This window comes from Cololabis saira, chromosome 16 (genome assembly GCF_033807715.1).
Source record: "Cololabis saira isolate AMF1-May2022 chromosome 16, fColSai1.1, whole genome shotgun sequence".
Lineage (NCBI taxonomy): Eukaryota > Metazoa > Chordata > Actinopteri > Beloniformes > Belonidae > Cololabis > Cololabis saira.
In genome coordinates, this window is record NC_084602.1 from 18,274,961 (window position 1) to 18,299,306 (window position 24,346).

A 24,346-nucleotide genomic window follows, 5' to 3' on the forward strand; every position below is an offset into this window, starting at 1 on the left:
AGCCCCATAATACGGTTTGACGTACATGAACGAAAATCGGTACACACCTGTATCATGTAGCAACTTAAAGAAAAGTCTCTTGGAGCCATGGCCGAAACCTAACAGGAAGTCGGCCATTTTGAACATTCTGAATTAATCGCGTAATTTTGGAACAATATATGCCATTCCTTCGAGAATCAATTCAGCCCGACCCGTATCGTGAACCCAGATGTGTTATACATCAAAATGTGCGTCTCCATCCTGCGACTACACGCATTACTTTTCTCTTTCAAGAGTGTTACCGTGGCGACGCTAGACACCAACAAGCGCACCCCCCCTTCATCTGATTGGTCCATATTTGATAGTTCCCCAAAAGGCACCAAATTTGGCATGCAAGCCAGGCCTGGCGATAAATTTGATATTTCATGGTTTGTATTAATGGGCGTGGCAAAATGGCTCAACAGCGCCCCCCGGAAAACTTTGTGCCTCAAGCCCCACAATACGGTTTGACGTACATGCACGAAAATCGCTACACACCTGTATCATGGCACAACTTAAAGAAAAGTCTCTTGGAGCCATGGCCCAAACTTAACAGGATGTCGGCCATTTTGAATAAATTGTGTCATTTTGGCGAAATTTATGCCCTTCCTTCGGCAGTTAATTCAGCCCAAACCGTAACGTGCACCCAAGTATGTTATACATCAAAATGTGCGGCTACATCCTGCGACAACACGCATTACTTTTCTCTTTCAAAAGTGTTACCGTGGCGACGCTAGACGCCAAAAGGCGCGCCCCCCCTTCATGTGATTGGTCCATATTTGATAGTTCTCCAAAAGTCACCAAATTTTGCATGCAAGACAGACTTGGTGATAAATGTGATATTTCATGGTTTGCATTAATGGGCGTGGCCTAACGGCTCAACAGTGCCCCCTAGAATACTCTTATCTGCCATAACTTTTGAATGGTTTGACATAGAGAGTTGTGGGTGGTGTCATGGGATTCTGTAAAGAGTCCTTAAGCTTCGTTGGCCTTAATTAGCCCCGCCCCTTCTTCTGATTGGTTGTCCCGATTTTCTGCTATAACTTTGGAATGGTTTGACATAGGGAGTCGTGGGTGGTGTCATCAGATTCTTTATGGAGTCCTTGGCCTTCATTGGCCTGAATTAGCCCCGCCCCTTCTTCTGATTGGTTGTCCCGATTTTCTGCTATAACTTTGGAATGGTTTGACATAGAGAGTCCCGCTTCCTGATTCAAACGTCTGCTGGCCCTGCCCCCCGACCAATCAGTGGCGAGTAGGGTGATGACGGCCCCGCCCCCTAACCAATCAGTGGCGAGTAGGGTGATGACGGCCCCGCCCCCCGACCAATCAGTGGCGAGTAGGGTGATGACGGCCCCGCCCCCCGACCAATCAGTGGCGAGTAGGGTGATGACGGCCCCGCCCCCCGACCAATCAGTGGCGAGTAGGGTGATGACGGCCCCGCCCCCCCGACCAATCAGTGGCGAGTAGGGTGATGACGGTCCCTCTCCCCGACCGATCAGCTGCCTGTAATATGGTGACGTCAGAAATAGACCCGTGCTCAGCCCGGTTAGAACCTTGTAGAATGGTTACAGAAAAAGTAATAAAAATAGTAGTGTTTTACTAATCTTTATACCTTACAAATATTTAAAAAATTAGGAAAAAAAAGTTCCAGACATTTTATCGCCATGTTGGTCTCTCCTAAGCCAGTAAGTCAAAGCTAAAGGTATAACTGAAACATAGCTCAGCCTCATTATTGCGGTCTTTGGTGCCAGAGTTCGAGAGTTCGAGCCTGCAGGCTGCATGACGAAATTTTTTGTCAGCAATTTTTGTGTTTTTTTTACATCAAAATGTCCTCTGTCCTGCGATGACGCACATTACTTTTCTCTTTCAAAAGTGTTACCGTGGCGACGCTAGATGCGAAAAAGCGCGTGTCCCCTTCATCTGATTGGTCCATATTTGATAGTTCTCCAAAAGTCACCAAATTTTGCATGCAAGCCAGGCCTGGTGATAAATGTGATATTTCATGGTTTGCATTAATGGGCGTGGCCTAACGGCTCAACAGCGCCCCCTAGAAAACTTTTATCTGCCATAACTTTTGAATGGTTTGATATAAAGAGTCGTGGGTGGTGTCATGGGACTCGGTATTGAGTCCTTGACCATAATTGGCCTGAATTAGCCCCGCCCCTTCTTCTGATTGGTTGTCCCGATTTTCTGCCATAACTTTTGAATGGTTTGACATAGAGAGTCGTGGGTGGTATCATCCGATTCTGTATGGAGTCCTTGACCTTCATTGGCCTGAATTAGCCCCGCCCCTTCTTCTGATTGGTTGTCCCGATTTTCTGCTATAACTTTTGAATGGTTTGACATAGAGAGTCGTGGGTGGTGTCATCAGACTCTGTATGGAGTCCTTGACCTTCATTGGCCTGAATTAGCCCCGCCCCTTCTTCTGATTGGTTGTTCCTTTTTTCTGCTATAACTTTTGAATGGTTTGACATAGAGAGTCGTGGGTGGTGTCATTTCTGAAATGCTTATGGGGGGCGGTGAACGTGAGTGCGAGGGCCCGTTCATCGCTGCTTGCAGCTTTAATTATTCTTATTATTTTTCTGACGAAAGGAGGGCCTTTTTGCCCCCCTAAACGTGCCCAAAAAGTCACCAAATTTTGCACCCAAGCCAGGCCAGGCGAAAAATTTGATATTTAATGGTTTGCATTAATGGGCGTGGCAAAATGGCTCAACAGCGCCCCCTTGAAAACTTTGTGCCTCAAGCCCCACGATACGGTTTGACGTACATGCACGAAAATCGGTACACGCCTGTATCATGACGTAACTTAAAGAAAAGTCTCTTGGCGTCATGCCCGAAACCGAACAGGATGTCGGCCATTTTGAATTAGTCGTGTCATTTTGGCGAAATTTATGCCATTCCTTCGGCAGTTAATACGGCCCGAACCGTAACGAGCACCGAGGTGTGTTATACATCAAAATGTGCGTCTCCATCCTCCGACACCACGCATTACTTTTCTCTCTCAAACGCGTTACCGTGGCGACGCTAGACGCCAAAAAGCGCGCCCACCCTTCATCTGATTGGTTCAGACAGAAAAAACTTTGCGCCTCAAGCCCCATAATACGGTTTGACGTACATGAACGAAAGTCGGTACACACCTGTATCATGTTGCAACTTACAGAAAAGTCTCTTGGCTCCATGGTCGAAACCGAACAGGAAGTCGGCCATTTTGAACATTCTGAATGAATCACGTAATTTTGGAGCAATATATGCCATTCCTTCGAGAATTAATACGGCCCGAACCGTATCATGAACCCAGATGTGTTATACATCAAAATGTGCGTCTCTATCCTGCGACTACGCGCATTACTTTTCTCTTTCAAAAGTGTTACCGTGGCGACGCTAGACGCCAACAAGCGTGCCCCCCCTTCATCTGATTGGTCCATATTTGATAGTTCCCCAAAAGGCACCAAATTTGGCATGCAAGCAGGGCCTGGCGATAAATTTGATATTTCATGGTTTGCATTAATGGGCGTGGCAAAATGGCTGAACAGCGCCCCCCGGAAAACTTTGTGCCTCAAGCCCCACGATACGGTTTGACGTACATGCACGACAATCGCTACACACGTGTAGCATGGCACAACTTAAAGAAAAGTCTCTTGGAGCCATGGCCGAAACCGAACAGGAAGTCGGCCATTTTGAATTAATTGTGTAATTTTGGCGAAATTTATGCCATTCCTTCGGCAATTAATACGGCCCGAACCGTAACGTTCACCCAGGAGTGTTATACATCAAAATGTGCGTCTCCATCCTGCGACACCACGCATTACTTTTCTCTTTCAAAAGTGTTACCATGGCGACGCTAGACGCCAAAAGGCACGCCCCCCCTTCATCTGATTGGTCCATATTTGATAGTCACCAAATTTTGCATGCAAGCCAGGCCTGGCGATACATTTGATATTTCATGGTTTGCATTAATGGGCGTGGCCTAACGGCTCAACAGCGCCCCCTAGAATACTTTTCTCTGCCATAACTTTTGAATGGTTTGACATAGAGAGTCGTGGGTGGGGACTCTGTAATGAGTCCTTAAGCTTCGTTAGCCTTAATTAGCCCCGCCCCTTCTTCTGATTGGTTGTCCCGATTTTCTGCCATAACTTTTGAATGGTTTCACATAGGGAGTCCTGGGTGGTGTCATCACATTATTTATGGAGTCCTTGACCTTCATTGGCATGAATTAGCCCCGCCCCTTCTTCTGATTGGTTGTCCCTTTTTTCTGCTATAACTTTTTAATGGTTTGACATAGGAGGTCGTGGGTGGTGTCATGGGACTCTGTAATGAGTTCTTAAGCTTCGTTGGCCTTAATTAGCCCCGCCCCTTCTTCTGATTGGTTGTCCCGATTTTCTGCTATAACTTTGGAATGGTTTGACATAGAGAGTCGTGGGTGGTGTCATTAGATTCTGTATGGAGTCCTTGACCTTCATTGGCCTGAATTAGCCCCGCCCCTTCTTCTGATTGGTTGTCCCTTTTTTCTGCTATAACTTTTGAATGGTTTGACATAGGAAGTCGTGGGTGGTGTCGTTTCTGATATGCTTATGGGGGGCGGTGGCCGTGAGTGCGAGGGCCCGTTCATCGCTGCTTGCAGCTTTAATTATTATTATTACTCTAACATCAACATATAAAAAATGTAATTATAAGTACCCCCCTCTGATAATGGAAATCTGTCTTATGTTGGAATACTCACATTGGTCATTGGGAACTACACAAATATACATTCTTGAGACCAAAAATTGAGGATCCAATGATGTTCCTGGAGAAACTCCTTTATAACTTGTGCTTTTCTTGTTCAGAGTTGATGAGCAGACTGAGAGCTGGTGAGAAAGAGCTGGAAGACCTGAAGACAGAAAACTCAGGTAGCACATACGACTTCCAGAATAACCCATTATAAACACAAATTAATCTGATGGTTCCAGTTGAGCCTTCTAACATCAAAATCCTACCAATGAAAATGTAAATTACTGTCACTTAATTGATAACTAGTGACTACATTGACAAAGTGATAACAGTGATGGCTTTTTAATTGATTATTGATTGTGTTGGTGTTGTATTTCCAGTTCAGCTCTCTGTGATGGACTCTAGACTGAGAGATGGACTCAACAAAACTGCAGGTGAACTTCTAAGCAGAGCCACATTTTCAGGAATCATTTGGGCTCATTATTCATTTAATTCAGAGGTTCCTAATAGGAGGCTGCAAACCACAAAGGTTCTACTTTTTTTTCAGTAGACGTGGAGTTCAGACTGGGATTTACTGAGACACAGCTGACACAGCTGGAGACCCTCGCTGCAGGTACCATCATCATTAAAGTGGACATTACATGCTTTTCCTGGTTTTGGTTTTTGCCTAAAGTGTTCCAATTATGAAGATTTACCTTAGACTTGATTAAAAACTCAAAGATAGAGTTTGCATATGGGATGTTGTATTTTTATCCAAATTAAAGACCATGTATCCAAGTCTCAACAAATCTTCAGTGCAAGACTTTATTTCAGGACTTCATCTAACTTGACTGCTGTGATTCTCCCTTAGTCTAAAGGGCCTGTGTATGTTTATGAGAAAGACATCTTTTGGCTATGAGTCATGATGTTATCGCACCAGCCAATGAGAAAGAGTAGTGTAATGTTATATATATATATATATATATATATATATATATGGACACTATGTTGACCCTGAAAAGGGTGGAATGTCTTCTGCAGTTCTGGAGTGAGGTCCTGTTCCAAGTGGAGAAGTTCTCAGGGTCTTGTTCACAAATATACATTCTTGAGACCAAAAATGGAGGATCCAATGAGGTTCCCGGAGGAACTCCTTTATAACTTGTGCGTTTCTTGTTCAGAGTTGATGAGCAGACTGAGAGCCGGTGAGAAAGAGCTGGAAGACCTGAAGACAGAAAACTCAGGTAGCACATAAGACTTCCAGAATAACTGCATATTATATCCTTTTAAAAACAATGAAGTCTGTTTGAAACAGAGAGAATCATGTAGAAACTCTTCACACAGAAACTGGGGTGACTTTATCACAGTTTCATAAGACGTCCTTTACACACCTTCTTGTTAGACTATTTTTTAAGGAACAGGGAAACCTGTTTGTAAAAAAGTTTAGAAAGTTGAGTGTAATGAGTGATCTGTGTAGGCTCAGTGGTAAACAACTAATCCATATGGGAGACAAGTGACCTGCGTAGTTTAACTGGTACGAAGGTTAATTTGTGTAGATTTACTAGGACACCGAGGTTCAGGGACACAACACCTCCTCTTTGAAGGTTTGCTAGTAAAACATCTAATCTGTATTGGTTTGTTGGTCTGACAACTGATCTGTTTAGATTTGCTAGAAGGACAACTGGTCTGTAAAGGAAGACTGTGTACAAAGACAACCAGTTTACTATGAAAGAAATGAACCATTCCAACATCAAGAACCCATTGATGAAGATGATTATTCAGGCTTTTTAAAAATGTTTGTGTTTTTAATTGAAAGAGTGGCGGAGCTCATTATAAACACAAATTAATCTGATGGTTCCAGTTGAGCCTTCAAACATCAAAATCCTACCAATGAAAATGTAAATTACTGTCACTTAATTGATAACTAGTAACTACATTGACAAAGTGATAACAGTGGTGGCTTTTTAATTGATTATTGATTGCGTTGGTGTTGTATTTCCAGTTCAGCTCTCTGTGATGGACTCTAGACTGAGAGATGGACTCAACAAAACTGCAGGTGAACTTCTAAGCAGAGCCACATTTTCAGGAATTATTTGGGCTCCTTATTATTCATTTAATTCAGAGGTTCCTAATAGGAGGCCTGCAAACCACAAACTACTACTTTTTTTTCAGTAGATGTGGAGTTCAGACTGGGATTTACTGAGACACAGCTGACACAGCTGGAGACCCTCGCTGCAGGTACCATCATCATTAAAGTGGACATTACATGCTTTTCCTGCTTTTGGTATTTGCCTAAAGTGTTCCAATTATGAAAATGTATCTTAGACTTGATTAAAAACTAAAAAATAGAGTTTGCATATGGGATGTTGTATTTTTATCCAAATTAAAGACCATGTATCCAAGTCTCAACAAATCTTCAGTGCAAGACTTTATTTCAGGACTTCATCTAACTTGACTGGTGTGATTCTCCCTTAGTCTAAAGGCCCTGTGTATGTTTATGAGAAAGACATCTTTTAGCTATGAGTCATGATGTTATCGGACCAGCCAATGAGAAAGAGTAGTGTAATGTTATATATATATATATATATATATATATATATATGGACACTATGTTGACCCTGAAAAGAGTGGAATGTCTTCTGGAGTTCTGGAGTGAGGTCCTGTCTCAAGTGGAGAAGTTCTCAGGGTCTTGTTCACAAATATACATTCTTGAGACCAAAAATGGAGGATCCAATGATGTTCCCGGAGGAACTCCTTTATAACTTGTGCTTTTCTTGTTCAGAGTTGATGAGCAGACTGAGAGCCGGTGAGAAAGAGCTGGAAGACCTGAAGACAGAAAACTCAGGTAGCACATAAGACTTCCAGGATCACTGTGTATTATATCCGTTTAAAAATAATGAAGTCTGTTTGAATCATGTAGAAACTCTTCACACAGAAACTGGGGTGACTTTATCACAGTTTCATTAGACATTACACACCTTCATGTTAGACTAATTTTTAAGGAACAGGGAAACCTCTTTGTAAAAAAGTTTAGAAAGTTGAGTGTAATGACTGATCTGTGTAGGCTCAGTGGTACACAACTAATCCATATGGGAGACAAGTGACCTGCGTAGTTTAACTGGTACGAAGGTTCATTTGTGTAGATTTACTAGGACACCGAGGTTCAGGGACACAACACCTCCTCTTTGAAGGTTTGCTAGTAAAACATCTAATCTGTATTGGTTTGTTGGTCTGACAACTGATCTGTTTAGATTTGCTAGAAGGACAACTGGTCTGTAAAGGAAGACTGTGTACAAAGACAACCAGTTTACTATCAAAGAAATGAACCATTACAACATCACGAGCCCATTGATGAAGATGATTATTCAGGCTTTTTAAAAATGTTTGTGTTTTTAATTGAAATAGTGGTGGAGCTCATTATAAACACAAATGAATCTGATGGTTCCAGTTGAGCCTTCTAACATCAAAATCCTACCAATGAAAATGTAAATTACTGTCACTTATTTGATAACTAGTAACTACATTGTCAAAGTGATAACAGTGGTGGCTTTTTAATTGATTATTGATTGTGTTGGTGTTGTATTTCCAGTTCAGCTCTCTGTGATGGACTCTAGACTGAGAGATGGACTCAACAAAACTGCAGGTGAACTTCTAAGCAGAGCCACATTTTCAGGAATCATTTGGGCTCCTTATTATTCATTTAATTCAGAGGTTCCTAATAGGAGGCCTGCAAACCACAAATGTTCTACTTTTTTTCCAGTAGATGTGGAGTTCAGACTGGGATTTACTGAGACACAGCTGACACAGCTGGAGACCCTCGCTGCAGGTACCATCATCATTAAAGTGGACATTACATGCTTTTCCTGGTTTTGGTTTTTGCCTAAAGTGTTCCAATTATGAAAACTGATCTTAGACTTGATTAAAAACTCAAAGATAGAGTTTGCAAATGGGATGTTGTATTTTTATCCAAATTAAACACCATGTATCCAAGTCTCAACAAATCTTCAGTGCAAGACTTTATTTCAGGACTTCATCTAACTTGACTGGTGTGATTCTCCCTTAGTCTAAAGGGCCTGTGTATGTTTATGAGAAAGACGTCTTTTGGCTATGAGTCATGATGTTATCGGACCAGCCAATGAGAAACAGTAGTGTAATGATATATATATATATATATATATATATATATATATATATATATGGACACTATGTTGACCCTGAAAAGGGTGGAATGTCTTCTGGAGTGACGTCCTGTCTCAAGTGGAGAAGTAATCAGGGTCTTGTTCACAAATATACATTCTTGAGACCAAAAATGGAGGATCCAATGAGGTTCCCGGAGGAACTCCTTTATAACTTGTGCTTTTCTTGTTCAGAGTTGATGAGCAGACTGAGAGCCGGTGAGAAAGAGCTGGAAGACCTGAAGACAGAAAACTCAGGTAGCACATAAGACTTCCAGAATAACTGCATATTATATCCTTTTAAAAACAATGAAGTCTGTTCGAAACAGAGAGAATCATGTAGAAACTCTTCACACAGAAACTGGGGTGACTTTATCACAGTTTCATAAGACGTCCTTTACACACCTTCATGTTAGACTAATTTTTAAGGAACAGGGAAACCTCTTTGTTAAAAAGTTTAGAAAGTTGAGTGTAATGAGTGATCTGTGTAGACTCAGTGGTAAACAACTAATCCATATGTGGGACAAGTGACCTGCGTAGTTTAACTGGTACGAAGGTTCATTTGTGTAGATTTACTAGGACACCGAGGTTCAGGGACACAACACCTCCTCTTTGAAGGTTTGCTAGTAAAACATCTAATCTGTATTGGTTTGTTGGTCTGACAACTGATCTGTTTAGATTTACTAGAAGGACAATTGGTCTGTAAAGGAAGACTGTGTACAAAGACAACCAGTTTACTATGAAAGAAATGAATCATTCCAACATCACGAACCCATTGATGAATATGATTATTCAGGCTTTTTAAAAATGTTTGTGTTTTTAATTGAAATAGTGGCGGAGCTCATTATAAACACAAATTAATCTGATGGTTCCAGTTGAACCTTCTAACATCAAAATCCTACCAATGAAATTGTAAATTACTGTCCCTTATTTGATAACTAGTGACTACATTGACAAAGTGATAACAGTGATGGCTTTTTAATTGATTATTGATTGTGTTGGTGTTGTATTTCCAGTTCAGCTCTCTGTGATGGACTCTAGACTGAGAGATGGACTCAACAAAACTGCAGGTGAACTTCTAAGCAGAGCCACATTTTCAGGAATCATTTGGGCTCCTTATTATTCATTTAATTCAGAGGTTCCTAATAGGAGGCTGCAAACCACAAAGGTTCTACTTTTTTTTCCAGTAGATGTGGAGTTCAGACTGGGATTTACTGAGACACAGCTGACACAGCTGGAGACCCTCGCTGCAGGTACCATCATCATTAAAGTGGACATTACATGCTTTTCCTGGTTTTGGCTTTTGCCTAAAGTGTTCCAATTATGAAAATGTATCTTAGACTTGATTAAAAACTCAAAAATAGAGTTTGCATATGGGATGTTGTATTTTTATCCAAATTAAAGACCATATATCCAAGTCTCAACAAATCTTCAGTGCAAGACTTTATTTCAGGACTTCATCTAACTTGACTGGTGTGATTCTCCCTTAGTCTAAAGGGCCTGCGTATGTTTATGAGAAAGACATCTTTTGGCTATGAGTCATGATGTTATCGGACCAGCCAATGAGAGAGTAGTGTAATGTTATATATATATATATATATATATATATATATATATGGACACTATGTTGACCCTGAAAAGGGTGGGATGTCTTCTGAATTTCTGGAGTGAGGTCTCAAGTGGAGAAGTACTCAGGGTCTTGTTCACAAATATACATTCTTGAGACCAAAAATGGAGGATCCAATGAGGTTCCCGGAGGAACTCCTTTATAATTTGTGTTTTTCTTGTTCAGAGTTGATGAGCAGACTGAGAGCCGGTGAGAAAGAGCTGGAAGACCTGAAGACAGAAAACTCAGGTAGCACATAAGACTTCCAGAATAACTGTGTATTATATCCTTTTAAAAACAATGAAGTCTGTTTGAACCAGAGAGAATAATGTAGAAACTCTTCACACAGAAACTGGGTTGACTTTATCACAGTTTCATAAGACGTCCTTTACACACCTTCATGTTAGACTAATTTTTAAGGAACAGGGAAACCTCTTTGTAAAAAGGTTTAGAAAGTTGAGTGTAATGACTGATCTGTGTAGGCTCAGTGGTACACAACTAATCCATATGGGAGACAAGTGACCTGCGTAGTTTAACTGGTACGAAGGTTAATTTGTGTAGATTTACTAGGACACCGAGGTTCAGGGACACAACACCTCCTCTTTGAATGTTTGCTAGTAAAACATCTAATCTGTATTGGTTTGTTGGTCTGACGACTGATCTGTTTAGATTTGCTAGAAGGACAACTGGTCTGTAAAGGAAGACTGTGTACAAAGACAACCAGTTTACTATCAAAGAAATGAACCATTCCAACATCAAGAGACCATTGATGAAAATGATTATTCAGGCTTTTTAAAAATGTTTGTTTTTAATTGAAATAGTGGCGGAGCTCATTATAAACACAAATTAATCTGATGGTTCCAGTTGAGCCTTCTAACATCAAAATCCTACCAATGAAAATGTAATTACTGTAAAAAAACTAGTAACTAAATTGTCAATGTGATAACACTGATGGCTTTTTAATTGATTATTGATTGTGTTGGTGTTGTATTTCCAGTTCAGCTCTCTGTGATGGACTCTAGACTGAGAGATGGACTCAACAAAACTGCAGGTGAACTTCTAAGCAGAGCCACATTTTCAGGAATCATTTGGGCTCCTTATTATTCATTTAATTCAGAGGTTCCTAATAGGAGGCTGCAAACCACAAAGGTTCTACTTTTTTTTTCAGTAGATGTGGAGTTCAGACTGGGATTTACTGAGACACAGCTGACACAGCTGGAGACCCTCGCTGCAGGTACCATCATCATTAAAGTGGACATTACATGCTTTTCCTGGTTTTGGTTTTAGCCTAAAGTGTTCCAATTATGAAAATTTACCTTAGACTTGATTAAAAACTCAAAGATAGAGTTTGCATATGGGATGTTGTATTTTTATCCAAATTAAAGACCATGTATCCAAGTCTCAACAAATCTTCAGTGCAAGACTTTATTTCAGGACTTCATCTAACTTGACTGGTGTGATTCTCCCTTAGTCTAAAGGGCCTGTGTATGTTTATGAGAAAGACATCTTTTGGCTATGAGTCATGATGTTATCGGACCAGTCAATGAGAAACAGTAGTGTAATGTTATATATATATATATATATATATATGGACACTATGTTGACCCTGAAAAGGTGGAATGTCTTCTGCAGTTCTGGAGTGAGGTCCTGTCTCAAGTGGAGAAGTACTCAGGGTCGTGTTCACAAATATTCATTCTTGAGACCAAAAATGGAGGATCCAATGAGGTTCCCGGAGGAACTCCTTTATAACTTGTGCTTTTCTTGTTCAGAGTTGATGAGCAGACTGAGAGCCGGTGAGAAAGAGCTGGAAGACCTGAAGACAGAAAACTCAGGTAGCACATAAGACTTCCAGAATAACTGCATATTATATCCTTTTAAAAACAATGAAGTCTGTTTGAACCATAGATAATTATGTAGAAACTTTTTACACAGAAACTGGGGTGACTTTATCACCGTTTCATAAGACGTCCTTTACACACCTTTGTTAGACTAATTTTTAAGGAACAGGGAAACCTCTTTGTAAAAAAGTTTAGAAAGTTGAGTGTAATGACTGATCTGTGTAGGCTCAGTGGTAAACAACTAATCCATATGGGAGACAAGTGACCTGCGTAGTTTAACTGGTACGAAGTTAATTTATGTAGATTTACTAGGACACCGAGGTTCAGGGACACAACACCTCCTCTTTGAAGGTTTGCTAGTAAAACATCTAATCTGTATTGGTTTGTTGGTCTGACGACTGATCTGTTTAGATTTGCTAGAAGGACAACTGGTCTGTAAAGGAAGACTGTGTACAAAGACAACCAGTTTTCTATCAAAGAAATGAACCATTCCAACATCACGAACCCATTGATGAAGATGATGATTCAGGCTTTTTAAAAATGTTGGTGTTTTTAATTGAAATAGTGGCGGAGCTCATTATAAACACAAATTAATCTGATGGTTCCAGTTGAGCCTTCTAACATCAAAATCCTACCAAGGAAATTGTAAATTACTGTCACCTATTTGATAACTAGTAACTAAATTGTCAAAGTGATAACAGTGATGGCTTTTTAATTGATCATTGATTGTGTTGGTGTTGTATTTCCAGTTCAGCTCTCTGTGATGGACTCTAGACTGAGAGATGGACTCAACAAAACTGCAGGTGAACTTCTAAGCAGAGCCACATTTTCAGGAATCATTTGGGCACCTTATTATTCATTTAATTCAGAGGTTCCTAATAGGAGGCTGCAAACCACAAAGGTTCTACTTTTTTTTCAGTAGATGTGGAGTTCAGACTGGGATTTACTGAGACACAGCTGACACAGCTGGAGACCCTCGCTGCAGGTACCATCATCATTAAAGTGGACATTACATGCTTTTCCTGGTTTTGGTTTTTGCCTAAAGTGTTCCAATTATGAAAATGTATCTTAGACTTGATTAAAAACTCAAAGATAGAGTTTGCATATGGGATGTTGTATTTTTATCCAAATTAAAGACCATGTATCCAAGTCTCAACAAATCTTCAGTGCAAGACTTTATTTCAGGACTTCATCTAACTTGACTGGTGTGATTCTCCCTTAGTCTAAAGGGCCTGTGTATGTTTATGAGAGACATCTTTTGGCTTTGAGTCATGATGTTATCGGACCAGCCAATGAGAAAGAGTAGTCTAATGTTATATATATATATATATATATATATATATATACACAGGACTGTCTCAGAAAATTTGAATATTGTGATTTTCTGTAATGCAATTACAAAAACAAAAATGTCATACATTCTGGATTCATTACAAATCAACTGAAATATTGCAAGCCTTTTATTATTTTAATATTGCTGATCATGGCTTACAGTTTAAGAAAACTCAAATATCCTATCTCAAAAAATTTGAATATTCTGGGAATCTTAATCGTAAACTGTAAGCCATAATTTAAATGATTTTCTTATTCTTTTATTCCAGATCAACTCTCCAAATTGATGAATCTGTGGAGTAAACTGAACCAGACTGAAATTCTCCAGGACCAGCTAAACACGGGTACACTTTTGAGTACACACACACACACACACACACACACACACACACATATATATACATATATATATATATATATATATATATATATATATATATATATATATATATATATATATATATATATATATATATATATATATATATATAGAATTTTTCATGCATTATTTATTCCACTTGTTTAACTGCTTGGAAGGCATACTGTACATTTTCTCTGCAACAGTTTGGCGATGAGAATGGAGTGGTGTGAAGCTGGAAAGTTAGTTATTTGAATGTCGGCCACAAAAAAAACACCCTGTCATGTCCAAGAAATCTGCTACTATGGTGGCCTCAAAGCATTACTGGGCTAAAACCAAAAAACAGTTACATCAGGCTGGAGGGGCTGGGGTTACCTTTCATAAATAGAAATTGTTGGTGTTTCAGTATCACCTGCTTCTGTTTCTGGATCCACTCAAACATCTGAGATGTATCCTGTTTGTAAGCCCTGTTGGTGGCCCCCTGAACTGTCTGGCTGGTCTGCCCGGCCCAGGCCCCCTGAACTCTGACTGTGTGTTGGCCTGGGGAAATTGGAATGGTTGGCAAGTATGCTTTAACTCTCTCAGGTCCTCCTCCTCCCTCCACCTCTCTGTGGCCTCCACCCGTGTCAGTACCATGGGGAGCAGATCTTTCAGTCGCTCTGCTCCCCAAGTCTGGAGCTCACTCCCACCTGACATCCATGATAGTTACTCTTTACTCTGGTTCAAATCCAGACTAAAAACACATCTGTTTCAAATTGCATACAATTTATAATCTCTCCTTTACTTTATTTGATATTGTTCTTTGTTTTTTTGTTTTTTAAATTTTATTATGTTCTCATTAACTGTAAAATGTCCTTGAGTACCTTGAAAGGCGATGTTAAACAGTTCACATTTGTTTTGTGGACATGGATAAGTGATTCGACCATTTCCCTTGGGGTACTTCATGGCGTGTTCTGAGAGTATGGGGTACTGGGTCCAAAGGATTAAATCTCGATGGATGGTCCTCATTTCAGCTCTGGAAGCATTCATAAGTGACACCAGTAGTAATGACAACAGAAATGAAGATAGATGGACAAATCTGATCAGAATGTATGTACGCTTGCTTTAGCACCATTGGTTATCATGAGGTAAAAACCAAGCTAAAACATCTAACTTCTAACAGAGCTAAGGCAGAGGTCTCCAGCTGGTCTACAGCCCTGCTCCTTCCACCCCTTGCCTATTTTTGGACTAGCTGCATCCTGGCAAGATGTCATCCTGTACAAAAGAGAATTTCAGGTTTCAAACATTGTCTTCAGAAGACCTGTAGTGGCATCAAAAGAAGGCTGTTCAGTTCTTCTTCTACACTCCGTTTTCAACTGTGTACTCTGTAATGGAAAAGTGAACAAAGTAAATGTATACGAGTAAAAGCAAGTTTGTTTAGCAGATGTGGAGTTGAGACTGAGATCAACTGAGACACATCTGGATCAGCTGAAGAACCTCACTACAGGTACCTTCATAAACTCCAGTTTGATTTAGTTCATCATTGATGAAAGCTTCAACTAAACTGATTTCTCTAATTAAACTAAAATGATTTCCGGTTCAGCTTTGAAGGTCAAACTGAGAGTCAACGAGGAACAGCTGGAAGACCTGAAGATACAAAACTCAGGTAACACATGAATGTTTAACACTCACCACTTCTGTTTGTGTGTAAAGAAATGGTCTTCCACTCAACATATGCCATGGAGTCACACAGTGATGGAAATCCATTACAATGTAGTGATTCAGTGTTTTGGACAAGAACATTTAATACTTGGTACAGTGGGGGATCGAACCACCAATCTCCTGATTGGATGTTGTTGAGAGGGCGGTTCACTCCGTCAAATGAACTACAGTCAGACTGAAGTTCATGTAAAATGCAAATGTAAACTAATTGCAGATAGAAGTACATAAGTCTGGGTAAGCTTTCATGAGCAAAATTCTGGTACATGAGCTGCATCCCAGAACAGGTGATGTTGATGCAAATGCATCCATAATGTTTCAAGTAATCCTGCTTCCAGACAAACAAACCAACCTAATTATATATAATCTTTGGAGGCTTTTTTGGTGCTGGAACTGTTAAGGATCCCATGATGTTCTAAACTTGTTTAGAAACGCCAGTAATCGCATTGATCAACTCATAATCATTTTGATTTTATCAGCTTTATTTTAACTCCAAAGTTAATATTTGTGTTAATGTTTTCAGTTCAGCTCTCTTCAATGGGTTACAGACTGAAAGATGGACTCAACAGAACCACAGGTGAGCTCCTAAGAAGAGTCATATTTTCAGGTATCATTTCATTTCAGGTATCACCATTCTACGAAAGTAGAAAAAGCAGAACAAACTCTGTGATGTTGATGTCAATAGTGCAGCTCTTACAATCACACTTCCATACACTCTAAAAGAAAAAAAGTGAAACAAAAAGTACAGATTAAATGAAAAAGTTTCAAATGTGACCGGGAACTGCTGCAACAAGCTGCCACTAATGTGGCGCCAAGAATAAATCCAAATAAAGTTAAGGCGAATAACCACTTAGGTGTTCAGTCACTGTCACTGATTTGATAACTCATAACTACATTGTTTAAGTGATCATCATGTTGTTATCTTCATTGATTATTGATTATGTTGATGTTGTTTCCAGTTCAGCTCTCTTCGATGGACTCCAGACTGAGAGATGGACTCAACAGAACTACAGGTGAACTTCTGAGAAAACTTGGTCTATGCACTGCAAAGATTATGAACTTGTTGATGTGTCTTAGTGACCATTTTAATACTGTCAATTCAATTTTCAATTCAGGTTTTCAATTTCCATTTAATCCATTTTTCAAGGTTTCTAGACAACAGGTTCTCAGGCAAAATAACCTTGTTGATACAAATCAGTCTGGGTTCAAAAAGGGCCATTCCACTGAAATGGCTCTGTTGTCAATGACGGAAGCCCTAAAAATAGCAAGAGCAACAGGTCAATCCTCTTTGTTTATCCCTCTTGACTTATACAGTTAACCAGAAAATAATGTATTGCTATCTTTACTCTCAAACACGGGCATCTCAGGATCAGTGCATTATTGGTTCTGTTCCAACCTTACAGGGCATTCCTTTAAAGCAGGACTGTCCAAAGTCGGTCCTAGGAGGCAGCTGTCCTGCATGTTTTAGATGTTTTCTGATTCTAATTAATGGTCGTCACCAGCTTGTCATCAAGGTCTGTAACGCTCTGTTGTTGACACAGCTCCTTGTATCATGGTGTGCCGTGGCTGTTCCAATAAAACACAAGTCTCTGTCACTTGCCTACAAGGTGTTCTCTGAATCCACACCTGCCTCTATGAAATCAATTGTCAAGGTTTACACCCTTTCTCGAGCACTGAACTTATCATGAAAATGCAGACTGTCCTCTCTTCACATAAGTATCAGTGTATTTTGCGTGATCTACTCTGAGCAGTGCTGGTTGTAAAGTCTAACAGCAGCAGCAGGAAGGAAGGACCTGCAGCAGCATTCCTTCACACATTACCCTACACTCCACCAACTCTTTGGTCTTGCCCACGTTGATATGGAGGTGGCTCCGCTGCCACCAGTCCACAAAGTCCCTTCTTTGAACCTCGGTCGTCCCCATCAGTGATGAAACCAATAATTGAAGAGTCACCAGAGAACTTCTGTAGGTGGCAGTCTGAATTGTACATGAAGTCTGCAGTGTAAGTGAAGAGGAACGGCGCCAAGACCGTTGGCTGTGGGGCCCTCGTACTGCAGACCACTGTAGAATTAAAAAATAATTAGAAAATCCAAATAGGCCTACGTCCAATTTTTCTAAGTGTTTTAAATCGTTGGTCCAAGGTTCAAGGAAAAAAAACACAAGGCAAGGTGTTTGAGCTGGTATCCTTCCACAAAGAAAATGCTGTGGAGGTCCTTTTATTGAAAACAGGGTACAGTCCACAGGAGAGTTTGTCGATCCCGCGGTTCACAAGAAACTCTGAAACTCTCTCTTTTTTCCATGGCTTTTATAGTTAGATAAGAACAAAATTATGTTAGATGCATTATTCTCCCATCAATGATTCTACACATCTGTTCATGGTTCTTTGAAGTATTGTTTTTTTGCCCCTTATCATCGCTAGAGAACTGCCCCCTAGGAAACTGAGGCTCCTTTGCCCATTTACAATAATCTTCATTATTTTGCTTCTACCTGGTTTGCCACAGTTGCTCAAGGTCACACCCCTCCCTTTCTATTCTGAGGCACAGAGCTCTTGTTTTCCCAGCACACTTTTTCTGGTCTGATTCTAGTCTAGATGATTATAACATATAAAAATGATTATATAAAGATGATTATATAAAAATAACCACAACACCACCATGTCAAACTCACAGTCCTGTGTCCTCATATGTTACTGAAACTCTATGGAACCCACACAGTTTACCCCTTTTCTTGCTGCATACCCACATAGTCCTGTTGTATCCCTCATGGGCCTGTACAGGCTTCCCATCTGGGCTCTATTACAACATCTCAAACCAAAGCCTACTCTGTACACAAGTTGCTGACTTTTAATCTACAAGGACCTGCTGGCTTGGCCGCTGTGGTTGGAAAGATCCTGCTGGCTAGTAAGCTTAACGGGAATTTTTTTAGGAGAGCTAAAGGAAATGCTTCATGTTTATTAATTTAAGAAATTTATCCTGACGTTTTTTCCCTCTCTCTTAGCAGATGTGGAGTTTAGACTGAGATCCACCGAGACACATCTGGAACAGTTGGAGATTTCCACTGCAGGTACCTTCATAAACTCATACTTCATAAACTTTGTTTCCTTCGTCAAGGATGAAAGCTTCAAATAAACATGAACAATTTACTGTTCAGCTCTGGGGGTCAAACTGGAAATCAACAAGGAACAACTACAAGATCTGAAGACACAAAACTCAGGTAACACATGAACATTTCACACTCAACGTTGGTTTGTTTAGTCGAGGAAGGTACCTCATGACTTTGGCGGGACAGAGGGATGAAGAGGAGGTGTGGACATTGAGTGGTTGGCTCAGATCCCCAACAGTTTAGTATTGGAGGCGTTCCACTCCTTCATCCATCCAGATATATTCCAGAGACGAGCTGAGATTCCTGCAGAAACTGTGGAGTCATAAGGTGGAAATCACAGAAACAGCTGGGTATCAGCTGCGTAGCACTGATAAAAACCATATGAGCTGATAACTGGGTCCAAGAATGAGGTTCTTATAGCAAAGAGAAAGAACCCCAGCACCAAACCTAGGGGAATTCCTATGCAGAGCAGATGAGGTATAGATGTTTGTCCTCAACATGACTTGCTCAAGGAGCACCTTTTACAATAACATTCAAGCCACCAGTAAACTTTACCAGAGATGCTGATTTTGGAGAGGACAGAAGGAAGTATGTTTTGGTTCAACCGTGTCAAAGACAGCTGCAAGGGCCAGCATGAGCAGAACCAAGAGGAACCTTTTACTGAGACGTTTTCAGATGGATAGGAACATTCAGTTTCCTACTGGTGATCAGCAATGTTGGGTTGTTTAAAATAATTGTGTTTTCAGGGCGTGAAGTCATGCTGTCTGCCATGGCGGTCGGACTGAACCGGACGGAAGAGCAGCTAGTCGATCTGAGGACTCAAAGCTCAGGTTAGAAATGGTCCTGTAGTTCATCCAGAGTTTCATGGCTGGACTCTGTAACCTGATGTTCTGCTGGTTTTCAGGCTCAGCTGCTCTGCTGGTTACGCTGTCAGACAGACTGACAGCAGCTCAGACAGACACTGAAGGTAACTCACAAGAAACTTCCTGTGCTACCTTTTTCTGAAACAGTTAACATGAAAGTGTCTCTCATCAGAGCTGCAAGTCAGACTGAAAACCAGCGAAGCTGCAGTGAATCAGCTGAATTCGAAGAATGGAGGTAAATGCAACCACATCAGCTGTGAAGTCTCACCCAGCCATGAGCTTAGAAGGTGAATGTGCTTCTTCCAGATGAGCTGAAGGTTGGATTTTCCGCCGGTCTGACCGATTCAGGATCAATTGGACCATTTGATGAAGAAACAACTCTGATCTTCTCCAAAACCATTACCAACATCGGAGAGGGCTACAACCAGTCTGCAGGTACCATCTAATACTGCTTCAGTTTCTACGGCCTCATTAACATTTCAGATTTCACTGTTAGTAAACGTAAAAAAAAGAACACAAAAACAATTTCCACAATTTAAATGAACGTAAAAGAATTTCTGAACATTGATATGACTTAGAATCCAAACTAGTTTCATAGTTTGGTACCTGAAAAACTCAATGATACAAGTACATTTAGTACAACGAAGGTCTTTCTAAACAATCATCTCCAAAAACCTCTAAAATGTCTCTTCTCATTAGATTTGTTTCTGGTTTTAATGAACCCAGCTGATGAATGATCTCCGTGTCACCTCTTTAGGTGTTTTTACAGCTCCAGTCAGAGGAGTTTACTTCTTCAGCTTCACGGCTGCTGATTACCTGAAGGGTTACATGGGCTTGCACTTGTACAGGAACAGCCAGCCAATCATCTTCAGCCTGGACCTGAACGACCACGGCGGCTACGCCTCCACGGCCAGCATGGTGGCTCTGCAGCTGGAGCAGGGCGACCAAGTCCGCCTCAGTCTGCCAGCTAGCTACCGGCTCTACGACGACTCCCGAAACTTCAGCCTCTTCTCTGGTTTCCTGCTGTTCCAGCTCTGACTGCACCACCCTGCCAGAAACCTCCCCCCCGTCACAAATGAGCTCCATCAACCAAACCTGGATTTTAGGTTCAGGCGGATGAAAAACCTTCTGTGACATCACAAACGGACCCAAACGCAAAAGTGTTTAAATAAATTATGCAAATAACCATCATGTTTACATCTACATTTTGTTGCGGGTGGATCCTGTCCAAGGTGTCCATCAAAACCTGCAGACAGTTCAGAATAACCAGCCAAACGTGCATGTTATTACATTCTGTGAGAAAATTGAACCAGCTTAACTAAAGTTGCAACTAGAGAGCTTTTCATAGACTCCAGAATTTACATTGAGTTCAATCCAACAAAAAACTTTGGCTGCACAATAATGAATCATTTCATCCATTCCTCATTTAAATGGTGCAGATGGGCAGTTTTTCTAATCATATATCAATACGTTTGATCGGCAAAAAAACGAAACAAAACTGAAATGGATTTATTTCTTTACAGACAGCATGAACCCAAAGACATTTCATGTTTTTTTTCCTTTCAACTTCATTTCATTTATTAACACATCCAGTTTTTTTAATTTTTTAATTTTAGCCCCGATTTTTTTTCCCCCCCATTTTATCACCCAATGCTCCTACCTAAGTCAGTCCTGGGCATTGCTCCCTCTACCAACCCCGGGAGGCCCTGCACTGAGCTCAAGTCTCCTCCTTAACCTGAGGAGTGAGCAGGCCGCTTCTTTTCACCAGGCAGGGTGGGGTTTCTCTGGCCGGACGTAACGCGTAGAAGGATCACGTTATTCCTGCTATCCTCCCCACCCCATCTGGTGCCCCGGCTGGCCAGAGGGGGCATGTATAGCCCAGGACTGCTTCATGTTTTTGTGAGGGTAGCTCACATTAGCTACCCAAGGGAACACGGGGAGAACATGCAAACTCCACACAGAAAGGCACAACAAATCATGACATATTAATAAAAAAACTGCACCGTTATGGTATCGGAGTGGTTTTATGCTGGATGAAAAGCAAAAATGCAGAACTATTATTTAAGCAACAGTTGTGAAAATGGGTGACTTTCAATTATCATGTGTAGACATTGTATGTGGTGTCAGTATTGGGACCTAAATTATTTATTCTATACATTACTATTTGTTCCGTTTACTATTGATTCAAATATTTTTTGTGATGGGGAGAATTTAGAGCAGCTTATGGAGGAAATCACCTCAGAATTGAACAAATTAAAGAAATTGTTTGATATTAATAAACTATCATGAAATTTGGACAAAACAAAGTTGATGTTTGGAAATTTTAAGGGAAACAGTGATTTAAAAGTTGTGATAGAGGGTGTACATGTAGACAGAGTTAATGAAATTAAGTTTCTGGGTTTGATAATCAACCACAAGATCTGCTGAAACCTCACATTCAACATGTTCAAGCTAAAGTATCGAGTTATTTCAGTCCTCAGTGAAGCTAAATATGTACTGAATAACAAAACATTACATATTGTATATTGCTCACTTATTTAGCCATATTTGTATTTATTCTTCTACCACTGCTATGACACCCAACATTTTCTTTCCTTCCCACACTGACGTCTCAATGGGAATATCGGCCTGTCTTTCTGATATCTCTGCATGGATGAAGGGCCGCCCTTTAGCTAAATCTGTCGAAGACTGAGCTTATTGTTTGTCCAGCATATGTACGTACAGCTATGTGAACATGGGAAGCTTCAATTTCAACTTTGAGGCCTAACTCTCAGACCAGCCTTGATTTTAAGAGCACATTGTCTTAACGTTGACCACATGGTCTTAAAACAAAGGAAATTAAGGAATGACTCCAAAGCCCATCGGCCTTTGCGGTTTATTGCCCTTCGAGGGGGGGGTAGTGTGAAAATGACGCGCGGACGATGCATTGGTCAATGACCCTGATTTACAGCAGGCCCCCTTGCTGACGTGAAGAGTGCTCCACTGGTTGTTAAATAGTAGCGGCTTCCCGAATCTCGTCCTCTTTTTCTCTCTGTGAGCTACAAATGCTACACGCTCGTCCACATGGAGACGAGGAGAGCACAGAAAAGAGCCACTGTTCACCAGGACCTTGTGCGGGGCCTAACCATCCAGCTGTTCACCAAGGAACACTGGTCTGCAGCAGAGAGAAACTCTCCAACTCTCTCCGACTTTCTTCACCGCAATCAAAATGAATGATCACCTGATTGTGATCACTCATTTTTATAAGTCATCTTCATTATTAAGTATTAATAACTCTCTAATAAGTGAACCAGTACTCCCTTTGTTGTCCAACAACGTTCAGCTGGATTCCACCACACTTGTGCCCACGTCTTCTGCTAGGAATCTTGGTGTCATATTAGACAGCCAGCTAACCTTTAAGGACTTTGTTGCCTCGGTTTCCCGGTCTTGCCGATTCACTCTTTACAACAACAGGAAAATCAGACCGTACCTGACAGAACATACGACACGGCTCTTGGCTCAGGCTCTGGTCATGTCATGCTTTGACTACTGTAATTCCTTGTCGGTCGGCCTTCCTGCATGCTCAGTTAAACCTCTGCAGATGATCCAGAATGCAGCAGCACGTCTGGCCTTCAACCAACCCAGGAGAGCTCATGTCACTCCGCTGGTAATCTCCCTACACTGGTTTCCATTTGCAGAATCAAGTTCAAAGCTCTGCTTTTGGCTACCAATGAATCACCCAAACGGCTCCTGCCTACCTTCACTCCTTCATCCAGAGCTACACTACCTCTACCTTCACTCCTTCATCCAGAGCTACACTCCCTCTCAACAGCTCCGCTCAGCCAGTGAAAGACGCCTGGTGCTTCCACCACAACGTGGCGTGAAATCAGTATCTAGACTCTTCTCCTCCATTGTTCCCCAATGGAGGAACGAGCTACCAAACTCTGTCCAATCTGCAGGGTCTGTACCTACTTTTAAGAGCAAGATAAAGACTCAGCTCTTTAAGGAGCACTTCTGCATCTAGTAAACTTCTCTGCTCATCAGAATTAGTTAGATTTTTCCAGCTCTTTGCAGGACTCAGCACTGACAAAGCTGCATGCACTATGATGGACCCTCCTATGTGATTTCTTGCTTGTGTTGTTACCACAGATTTAAAATGCTTTGGATAAGAGCGTCTGCTAAATGACAGTAGTCTCACCCTCTGATCATCCCACTGCTTGCTTTCACCTGTCTGTATAGATGTCTGTTGGATACCTACTGACATCCCTCCTTCCTCTAAGGCAGTTGTATGTTGCAAGACGGTCAATGTTGACTGATCTTAATGACCAGCTCTGAGTTTCTGCTTCAATTCAAAGTATGCATGAAGGTATCAGCTGTTTTATGAAATAATCTCACCAACAGAAACAAGCACTATTCAGACAAAATCCAGGTTGTAGAAATTAAGACATGCACTTCTTCCTAGAGGAAGTTTCATGAATTGTTTTGATAAAAGCAAATTCCTACATATTTGATAATACTTAAAACAAACGTATGAGTAACCTTTCTATAACAAAGGATGTTGACACAGAAAGCTGATAGCGGTCACTAAATAAAACATTTCATCCCAACTCTTTGTGAAATGCGGTTGTACAGTAACCACACTAATGTCAAAAACACAACAGGTAAGTAAAGATGAGTGCTGGTTTGTGTTGG

General features: G+C 40.9%; 1 protein-coding gene across 1 annotated transcript in view; it reads left to right on the forward strand.

Annotated features, from left to right (window-relative positions):
* Positions 1 to 20,853, forward strand: part of LOC133462136 (nuclear mitotic apparatus protein 1-like) — a 32,425-nt gene extending 11,572 nt beyond the window's left edge. Inside the window, exons 2-28 of the mRNA XM_061743280.1 lie at positions 4,845 to 4,907; positions 5,109 to 5,162; positions 5,276 to 5,341; positions 5,886 to 5,948; positions 6,707 to 6,760; positions 6,880 to 6,942; positions 7,487 to 7,549; positions 8,294 to 8,347; positions 8,468 to 8,530; positions 9,075 to 9,137; positions 9,896 to 9,949; positions 10,070 to 10,132; positions 10,672 to 10,734; positions 11,483 to 11,536; positions 11,657 to 11,719; positions 12,255 to 12,317; positions 13,073 to 13,126; positions 13,246 to 13,308; positions 15,596 to 15,658; positions 16,235 to 16,288; positions 18,711 to 18,773; positions 18,861 to 18,923; positions 19,559 to 19,642; positions 19,717 to 19,779; positions 19,848 to 19,910; positions 19,982 to 20,110; positions 20,433 to 20,853. Coding sequence (XP_061599264.1) covers positions 4,845 to 4,907; positions 5,109 to 5,162; positions 5,276 to 5,341; positions 5,886 to 5,948; positions 6,707 to 6,760; positions 6,880 to 6,942; positions 7,487 to 7,549; positions 8,294 to 8,347; positions 8,468 to 8,530; positions 9,075 to 9,137; positions 9,896 to 9,949; positions 10,070 to 10,132; positions 10,672 to 10,734; positions 11,483 to 11,536; positions 11,657 to 11,719; positions 12,255 to 12,317; positions 13,073 to 13,126; positions 13,246 to 13,308; positions 15,596 to 15,658; positions 16,235 to 16,288; positions 18,711 to 18,773; positions 18,861 to 18,923; positions 19,559 to 19,642; positions 19,717 to 19,779; positions 19,848 to 19,910; positions 19,982 to 20,110; positions 20,433 to 20,713 — 1,946 coding nt within the window. The 3' untranslated portion in view covers positions 20,714 to 20,853. The remainder of the gene's footprint in view (positions 1 to 4,844; positions 4,908 to 5,108; positions 5,163 to 5,275; positions 5,342 to 5,885; positions 5,949 to 6,706; positions 6,761 to 6,879; positions 6,943 to 7,486; positions 7,550 to 8,293; positions 8,348 to 8,467; positions 8,531 to 9,074; positions 9,138 to 9,895; positions 9,950 to 10,069; positions 10,133 to 10,671; positions 10,735 to 11,482; positions 11,537 to 11,656; positions 11,720 to 12,254; positions 12,318 to 13,072; positions 13,127 to 13,245; positions 13,309 to 15,595; positions 15,659 to 16,234; positions 16,289 to 18,710; positions 18,774 to 18,860; positions 18,924 to 19,558; positions 19,643 to 19,716; positions 19,780 to 19,847; positions 19,911 to 19,981; positions 20,111 to 20,432) is intronic.
* The last annotated feature ends 3,493 nt before the right edge of the window (positions 20,854 to 24,346 follow it).